Here is a 9823-nt window from a genome sequence, read left to right as displayed (position 1 = left end):
CTATCACCTTATGTAAGACGGTATAAAAACTACTAAACATGAACAAAGAAAAGGTTTTGAGTGTGTAGAACAAATGTGTGCAGAACAAATGTTTAAAATCCTTGTTTTTGTTAGCTGTAGTGGAGCAGGCCTGTCATTAGTGCCTCGCTGCTGTTAAATACGTTTCTTGCCATCTCCTGCAGCTCCTGTGGGAAGCACAGGAAGTGTTTTTTACAGCTGTTACAGTAAGCTGCTAGTAAAAAACCAGGAGAATTTGGTTGTATGTTAGAAGACTTTAATCTCCCTCTGCCTCACGTGTGGCACTGCCTGCCTTTAATCTCTTGTTTTTGCCTTTTATCGAGCCGTAAAACAACAGTGTACTGGTTTTAAAAAGGCTGTGAAGCCATTGGAACCAGCAAAGCTGCTCGTTTGATCCAGGAAGGCTCCAGCTGTGCAGCAGACTGTTCACTCAACGCTTTGTTCCAGCTGTTTCAATTGAAAAGAGCAGGGCAGTCAGCTCTGATGCTCTCATTGAATGTGTTCTCACTGACATGAGGTGTGCAACTGTTCACTTACTCTTGGTTAAAGTGTCGTTGATTCGGAAGCTGCACAAGACTTTGTCAACATTTCGTGCATGAAGAAAGCCGTTTCCTCTCACCACCACCTGGAAGGACTCTGGTTTGATAAAAAGACACAGTGTCACCTCAACAACTACACATAAACTGCAATAAATCTGATTATTTTGATTAGGCCTGTCATGAGAACACATTTTGCGGGGCAATTAATTGTCTCAGAAATTATTGTAATAATAATATTGTTTGAAATTTGACAATAATTAGTCATTATTGGTCAAATTAAGAAGAAATGTTGGTTAATTTGTTTTGCATGTAGTACCTTTTTTGACTACCGGATGACAGTATAAGACTGTTTGAACCGAAGGATGGATAGTGAGGGAGCGAGCAGCGTATGTCTTTAAGAACAATGGGAGGGAGGCCCCTTGATGTGACATGGGCTGTCTCTCTCCAGTTCTCAAAATGGCGGACGCTCTGTGTGGTTTGAGCTCTTTAGCATACCATTTTTCACACAAAAGCTTTCAATTAAAAAAAAATCAGTAAACAAGTTCTCAGCTTCTTTTTGCAGAGAAAAACAACTTTTTACATGAAGGCAACCGTGAATTTTGGGGGTTTGACAAAACGTAAGTTTTATCACCGCGATCGGCCTGTTAGCTTAGCTCGTAGCTTAGCTTCTCAGCTTAGCTGCTTTTAACGATCCAAAAACGTGATTTTGAACGATTAAAATGGATTTTAAAGAGAAAGGGAGGGGTCAGTAAAGAACACCGGAGTTGAGCCTTTTGTCATCCAGTGTCTTCAGTAGAAAGAGAGAGACGCAAAGAAACGATAAAGACGATAAAAGAAAATGAGGTTGATTATTTTCATTTATGCGATTAATTGATTTATTGTTTATTTTGACAGGCCTAATTTTGATGATTTATTTTATGATGAATACCGAGAAAGCAACTTCAAGTTTGGTTCAGGCAAGACATTTCTCACATTCAGTATTTAGCGAGTGACCGACAAGCTGATGAATACTGACAAAACAACTATTTACCAGGTTTTAACTATTTCATGTTCAAAAATTGATCTTGTATCACCATGCCTCGTCTCAAATGGTTTGACCTCTGTGTGGGTCACTCGCTCTGTAAAGTAGGTGACAGAAGCCTGCTTTGTTAAATGTATTTCTTATAATGTCAAGGTTTAAACTTGGTTTCGTCTTTTTTTTAAAGACAATAACCCCTAATTTGTGGGGAGTGGCAATGTTACACTGAATTTTCAGGGTTATTATTATAAGAAAATGTGAAAAATTAATCCAAACAACCAAAAAGCAGCAGTGACTACGTTTTGTTTGTTAGATAATGAGAAATAAATAAAAAAAACTAGTAATGATTTTTCTTCTTTCTCATACCTCCTGCACAGATGCTGGAGGGCTCCGCTGCCAGGATCTCAATACAGGACTTCTTCAGGATCTGAGAAGATGTTCAGATAAACACAACGCAGTAACAGATCAGAGCCGTCCATTCTGCTCTTGTTCTGTAACCTTCTCCTCATTATTAACAGATTCATACATTGGAAGGTTCAGCCATGAGGGCATTTATGTGTTTTTGCCTCTCTTCATTTTCTGCACAAGAGCCACAACAAATATTGTGATCAAAGCTGTGACCCCTAAATAGATGGCAGCCTAATTCATGACCCTGTGGCACTTTTACTTGACTCAAGCACACGCAGCTGCTTGACCTCACCTCGGTGCTTCACTTTGCTTCTTCTGATGCTTAATTAAAATTTTAATGAAATATTACAGAACTTATAGACAAAACTTAAAGTATGAATTAATTTCCTTCCATTTCAATGATCTGTGTTGTGTAAATGTGTGTGAGCACAAAACAAATGCTTACTGAATCAATAACTCCTTGCAGAGCCTCGAATCCGTCATTCACAGGGAAGACGTGGTCCTTACTGTCAGCAATCTTTGCCAGCTGTAAAGGAAACCAATTATTACCACCACAGATCACAAGCAGAACATTTAATCATTTCATATGAGTGAAAATCATATTTGAAATGAAAATCTGGCTCCTCTTGTGAGGGAGTGCACGTTTCCTGCCACTTTCCACTTGCAAGAGTTTGAAACTAAAATAATTTAAAGCTGGAAGTAGCTTTATACGTAATCATAAATGTTGCTGCAAAACCTTGTTCGATGTGTTGGTGCACAGAGTAAAGGTTGGGAATGACTCTCAGCTACTACCACATCAACATTTAGCTCATCATGTATTTTGCTAACAGACAAACAGAATGGCAAAGTAACTTAATGCCAACATTTCATGTGTTGGGGATGTATCACCAAGTTTTAGATAAAAATCTGCTAAAGTGATGGGATAAGAGCCATTTTATGTGTTGGCTGAGGCTGCTCGGCTGCGGTGGCCATCTTGAATCGAGTTGGCTGTAAAAGGTAAGCAGTTGTGGATGTTCGGCACATTCAAGGATTATTTTTCTGAGAGTTTTGCAAAAATCCAGCCAGTCATTCACGAGATATTTTGCCATTCCTACAGGTAAGCTAACCCATGCACACATGCAGACACATGGACAAAAAGGTATTTTTGCCTTTGCAGCAAAACAGCAGATGTAACAAAAAACAGTGAATAGCTTTAGAAAAAGTTGAGAAAAAAGGAAACATGAAAGACATAAACATATTCGTTTGTCGGAGTACTACAGTGATTCAATCCCAAAACATGCAAACATGCAGAAATAAATATTCTGTTATATGTCCTTTTTTAAATCATCTAATTTACTAAAATGAGTTAATGAAGCTTGATTGTCAAAGCTTTGGAGTTTATTTACTTTTTAAATAATTCTGTCACTGTTGAGCTTTGATGCCATGAGACTAAACCTTCAGAAACACACACCTGGGTCTCATTGAAGTCCTTCACCCCAACGCAGTAAACCGAGGCTCCAAGACTCCTGGAGCGGTTTGCCTGTCAGGTACACACACACACACACACACACACACATGCATGCACACACACACACGCATGCATGCACACACACAGATTCACAGCATAAACAGGAAGAAGCTTAATGCCTGGTTTTAATTACTTTTACTACATCACCCAAAACATTGTGAAAAAAAAAAAAAAAAACGTGTTCGCTTCAATTCTAAGAAGATGTTACAAGAAGTTGAGCAACACTGTGTTTCAGCTGCAATAATAATATTGAAATGTTACTTAACACTAAAAATGTCACACAAATGTCTGACTTTTCCAGGTAATTGTGGAGTTTGTTGGTATCAGACGAGACCTCCTCCAATTTCTTAGAAGAAGATTTTCAGCTACTCGGAAGCACAAACTGTTTCAGCCCCTGCTGTCAACATGTGAGGTTTAAAACCAGGAACTTAGTCTCATCAGGGGCCTCAGTCGAGCCCAGAATAGATCAAAGTAGTATTGGCAGTGTTTTATCTGCTCCGACAGATGTTCGGTCATGTGCTTCACCTGGTTCCAGGTGTTTTTTATTCTCACCTCCCTCTCTGCGTAGTAGAAAAGATCCTCGTGCAGCTCTCCGTCTGTCAGAGCGATGATAACACTGGCAGTGCGATAACCTGCAGACAGGAGGATTCTGGTCATCACCAACACAAACTCACTCATGTTTTACATCCTACATTAAATATAACCAGGTGTTTGTGCTTTATAATGAAAGATTTCAAAATATTCAAGTTTTGTGTATTTCAATGTAACGTGATATGTATTAGTTATTAAAAACAAGAATTTTTATCGTTATTTAATTGGAACTAAATGGTAAAATGCTTTATTTCTTGCGTGTCCTGATTAGTTTTTATTCCCATTTCTCATTCAGACGTTGAGTTTTCCTGGTTGTTCTCGTTCGTTCATGTTTTCTGTAGGTCCTTCTCCAACTAATTACTGCAACTTGTACAAAAAAAAGGGTTGTAAGCTCAATCCTCCAGGTAGATAATAACAAAAAAGGTTAAATTGTGTCATCTGGACCAGTTTCTTTAAGTGAGAAATGTTTTGTCCCCCATCCAGAGGACTTCCTCAGTCTACAGCCTGTCAACCACATCTGTCCCACAGGTAACAGCCTTCGCAGCTGGCAACATTTAATTGTTGTACATGATGATTGATTGTTTTGTGCGTGTTTAAATCCTACTTCTGAGATTCCAACAGGAGTTTGGCTTAAAACACAGCAGTGAAGACTACCTATGGGACAGATCTGGTTGGAGACTGTAGACTGAGGAAGTCCTCTGGATGGGGGATGAAATGTTTCTCACTTAAAGAAACTGGTCCAGATGACATGATTTAACCTTTTTTGTTGCAACTAATACAGTTTCTATCTGAATCACTGAACAAACCACCACATTCTTTTGTGAGGTTTAAAAAGTTGTTTGAAGAAACTTCAATGATGGTTACAGATGCATAAATAACATCTGTTCACTTCTAATCCGAATTTGAAACACTGAAAACAAAATAAAATTGAAGATGACATTGAATATTTAACCAAGATCACATTTTTAAACATAGATTCAGAATGATAAAATGAAAAAGACCCAAAAGCAGCAAGAGGATTTCCAACAACACTATTTTTGGCAAGTGGCATAATGTTTTTTAATTAGTCCATTTTGTCTTTTACAGTATTCTGGTTACCTTTTCACAAAATGTACTTTTGTGCAGATGTAGCTCTACATAAAACCACTGCACCACCTCTCCAGAATCTGCTGAACTCTGCTGAAGGACTTTTTCTGTAAATCACGACATTTGTTTTGACTTACAAGAAAGGACATCTCGTCTTTCACTATTTCTGATAACCTGCATCACCTACGAGCCTGTGAGAACATTTTTACTTCCTTCTCATATTTCTGTCCTGCTTTGCTCAGATAAAAAAGTAGTTTTGTAAATTTGAGGCAGGTTTGAAGAACTTCGGCTTTATAAAGCTTAAAACTGAGAGGAGCTTTGAGGAGTCGCTGTATTTAAAAAAAGCATTCAAATATTCCTCGTTTGTTTTCCTCTTACAATGATGGTATCTAAGCTGTGCTCAATACTTGATAATTATTCTGATAATATGATTAAATAAAAAAATTATGTTCAAATCCCCAAATTTTTGCAACTTTTACATTATCAACAGCGCGAAACAATCAGCTGCAACAAGAACAGTCATATTTCAATTTTTTAAATACCAAATAAAAAGTTTATTTGGAGCGTATTTTCTTTATTTAGACACCATAATTAATAGCTTTAATTCTTTTATTGCTGACTCATATATTTGTACTCACTCTGTAACTGAGTGAAGAACATGCATTTGAAATCAGGTGGTTTCATATGTGATAAAAAATAAAATAAATCTATCAATAAATGATTGATGCAGCTGAAAATAGTGGTTTGCATTTATCAGAATTTTTATATTTGAAGCTTTTAAATTTTAATCAAATTATTTCAAATTCTCATTTGAGTCTCCACAAAGTAGGAACCACTGATTCACACACACACACCAACTACATCAAAGATTCATTCATTCATTCATATTGTCATTAACTCAGATGGTTGTGTTTGTCTGCAGGTAATACACACCTTCTGTGTTTCCGTAGTAAATCTGCTCACTGGCCTGTGGAAAAAAGAAAAGTTGGACTGAAACAGAGCTCTTTCATCAGCACATAAACTAAAATAAGTTAAAAAAAAAAAAAAACTGAATTCTTAAAATAAAATATTGGAAAATATTAATTTTTCTGAATTATTTATCCCTAAACACTTAACGGCTCAATAGAGTTAAAAATTATAGTTAATTTTTTTTGAAGTGGAGTTATGTGCAAAATTTATGAACAGTTTCTTTTTCCTTACCTGCTGTAGATATCTGCTTGAACAGTTGCAGTTTGGATAAATAGTTAAATATTAATTGGATGGACAACTATTTTGATTTTTCATAAAGAAGAGTCTCTTTGGTAACACTTTACAATATTTAATTAACTACTAGAGAACACCTCAGGAACAAATCAGGAGCTAATGGGTAGTTAAACAGTACTTAATAGGAAACACACAGCCAAGCCTTATTAGGGGACTACTGGTTTGTTACCACAGAAACATAGCTAATACGACAGCAGTACGAGATGATGAAACTGGTAATGTCTTTCATCAATAGGTTTACAAAAGAGAAATCCAATAAAACCAGTAATCACTAGGAAACAGCTTTTTGACAATTACAAGCTGTGACCTCACTGGTGCAGGGTTTATTCAGAACCCACATGGAGAATTTCTCCTCTGTTTCTGTGGTAACAAACCAGTAGTCCCCTAATGAGGCTTGGCTGTGTTTCCCAGTAAGCACTGGTCAACTACCCATTAGCTCCTGATTCATTCCTCTTTGGTTTCCTTGGTGACTACCCATTAGTTCTTGATTAGTTCCTCTTCATTTACAAGGTAACCCTAATAAGGCTTGGCTGTGTGTTCCCCAGTAAGTACTGGTTAACTACCCATTAGTTCCTGGTTTGTTCCTGAGGCGTTCCCTAGTAGTTAATCAAATTCTGTGTACCTTATTCTAAAGTGTTACCCTTATTTCTCCAAACTGAGGTAGTCTAAGGAGTTGTTTAAAACGGGTAAAATATTACTTGTTCAGAACATTTCCACATACCTCCAGTTTAAAACATCCATCGTCTTATCTGTGCAAGTATTTATAGTTTTTTTTAATTATGAGATGCTTTAACAGTAAAAATGCATATGTGTAAATTAAATTAATAAGCCTAAACAAAGGAAGTCAGCTTCTTCTGTTTAAGTTGAACTAGCAAGCTTTGTTTTACGATGCAGCATGCTGTGGATCAAAGAACTCCTTCCTGCTTTAATGAAGCCACCATGTGGTGCTCTGGACTGAGAGGAGCTTGTTCTGGACTCAGACTAGAGATAATTCATCTCTGTGTTGGATGCAGGCCACTTACCCTCAGGATACCTTCGTGCATGAAAGTGTCACCTCCTGGACGAACGTCGTGGAGCTCCTCCAGACCTTTACGGATCCGTTCCCTGTGCAGAAACACAGAGGGACAGCCCACAGTGCTGATAAGGCTATCTGATCAAAATATTTAGTTTGTCTGATTCATTTGTAAACACGTTTCTGTATTAAAACCAGACGCAGCGAGGTTTGGTAACAAAATAATGGCTTCCATGAGGGCAGTCCTTTCGGAAAATCCAAGCAATGTGCAGCAGCTGTACAAACCAGAAGAGAACTCGTGGTTGTTGTCCTGCAGCTACCGTCATGCAAATAGACAGGAAGTGAATGATTCTTACATAACTCATGAAGAAAACGCTGAACCTGTGAGAGCATCTGATCATTCTGGAAATATAAGCTCAGATCTGTCCATAATACGTCAAACCGACATGATAAAGTAGTTCTGCAGGCTGACGCCACCATCATAACCAGTCTCTGTGTGAGTTTTCTTTTTGGTCATAACAACCGTGGATCATAAATCCAGTAAATCTGTCCAGTTCTACAGCATCAATCATTCCTTTCAGCTGGATCGCAGAAAACCAAAGAATTAAGAGCGACTTGAGAAAACGTGCACCCACCTGTCTTCTGTCAGGCTCATCAGGATCCGGCCCTCAGTGGAGAACACAATGAAAGACATCCTCAGCTGTGGGCTGGAGTGAGAAGAGAACAAGACTACTGATCAGCAATCCTTTCTCTGTAAACCACCTCCAGAGGTCACTTGATGTTTACCTTATGAATTTATGAGCTAGGTGCTCGACAAAGTTGTAGATTTCATTCCAGTGATTCTGTACACTCCCAGATCTGAAAACAGACGTGATCAATTCAGGTGTATAAAGTGTAATAAATAATAAGGGTGTATAAATAAAAGCAATCTAAATATTAATAACATTGCATAAGTTTAATCTGTTCCTGTAAATCAATTTGATTATGGTGATGAGAACAGTTAGGTAGAAACACTTCTTACATCCTGCTTTAGTTACACAAATTGTTCAATGACAGAAAGTTGTTTAAATAAAAAGGTTTAAAGTCCTCCGATCCTCTCAGGAGCACAACTTCAAATCTGACCCAAAACCCAGTAAGTTATTTCAGCTGGGGAGTCAGACTGGCAACAGATGACTGTTTTCTAGTCATATGACATCTGACCTTTTGCCGTCTCTCTCATTTTGACTCCGTGTTTTTATTGACTTGCACAGTGGTGGTGACAGAGGGACAAAAGACTCAACTATTAGGGTTAGTACGTGTGTCACTGCTGATTCTTATCAAAATAACATTCATTCAAACCATGCTTTTATAAGTCGCTCAAATTCCATTTGTAATGACATAAGGCCCTAAAAAAACAGCTCTGCCGAGATGTCGAACATCTGGATGAAACAGAGAAAGGCGGTGCAGATATGCAGAGGTCAGGGAGATTCTGAATGAGTTCAGTGGGGGCAGGTGAAGGGTATGGTAGGTAAAAGACAAAGTAAGGTCTGCTGGGAGAAAAAAATACAGTAAAAATAAAAAGCAACTTTTCTGGCTAACAAGGACATACCTGAATAAGTGCAGATAAAACAGAGCTAACACAAACATCCTTACAATGTAAAATGTCTTTGTTTGTCTTCCCACTGTGTCTGTAGCGAAGGACAAGTGGAAAATTTGTCCCCAGCCTCTGACTTGATGAGTCCTCTCCCATCACATTTCTCAATAAACATATTGTATTCAATTTTTATTAAATTTAAATTTTTAATCAGTCTAGTTTAATATCAAAGTTCATGTTCAATAATCAAGGTATTAAAAAAAAATCCAACAAGATAAGTCAGGTCCTCTAGACGGTTTCTTTATGTTGAAACAACTTGTCTTTCATCCAAAAGACTTCATCAGCCCAAGGAGCCACAACAATCTCACTCTTATAAATAACACCTTCAGTGGGTCAACCAGTTTGATGGTGCTCTGATGGTTTCTGAAGTCCGCATTCTCCCTGAAAGACGAAACGTTTCAACAAAAATAAACCATCCAGATGACCTGACTTAACTTTGTTGGATTTTTTTTTTTTACCTGGATTCTTGAGCATGAACTTTGATGTTTTGAACCACTTTGGCTATGACGGCCCCAGACAAGTCAGAGGGGGAGAGAGTGGACTTCAGAAACCATCTTATCACCATCAAACTGGTTGACCCACTATATGAGTGTGCTACTTATGGGACTGAGTTTGTTGTGGCTCCTCGGACTGATTAAGTCCTTTGGAAGAAGGACGAAAGGTTTCAACAAAAACAAAACATCCAGAGGACCTGACTTAACGTTTCTAGTTTAATAATGTTTTGGTTTGCAGTAAAAAAAAAAAAAAA

General features: G+C 37.8%; 1 protein-coding gene across 1 annotated transcript in view; it reads right to left on the bottom strand.

The window, feature by feature from the left end:
• The window catches only part of antxr1a (ANTXR cell adhesion molecule 1a), a 31810-nt gene that overhangs the window by 18694 nt on the left and 3293 nt on the right, over positions 1–9823 (bottom strand). The window contains exons 2-10 of the mRNA XM_037680516.1: positions 8229–8300; positions 8078–8149; positions 7453–7534; positions 6101–6134; positions 4043–4122; positions 3434–3502; positions 2429–2509; positions 1942–2002; positions 556–654 (exon numbers count right to left, since the gene is read on the bottom strand). Of these exons, the coding sequence (XP_037536444.1) occupies positions 556–654; positions 1942–2002; positions 2429–2509; positions 3434–3502; positions 4043–4122; positions 6101–6134; positions 7453–7534; positions 8078–8149; positions 8229–8300 (650 nt within the window). The remainder of the gene's footprint in view (positions 1–555; positions 655–1941; positions 2003–2428; positions 2510–3433; positions 3503–4042; positions 4123–6100; positions 6135–7452; positions 7535–8077; positions 8150–8228; positions 8301–9823) is intronic.

The sequence above is a fragment of the Nematolebias whitei genome, chromosome 8, assembly GCF_014905685.2.
Source record: "Nematolebias whitei isolate Nwh7 chromosome 8, NemWhi1, whole genome shotgun sequence".
Taxonomy (NCBI): domain Eukaryota; kingdom Metazoa; phylum Chordata; class Actinopteri; order Cyprinodontiformes; family Rivulidae; genus Nematolebias; species Nematolebias whitei.
This window is presented reverse-complemented; position numbering and strand designations above follow the sequence as displayed.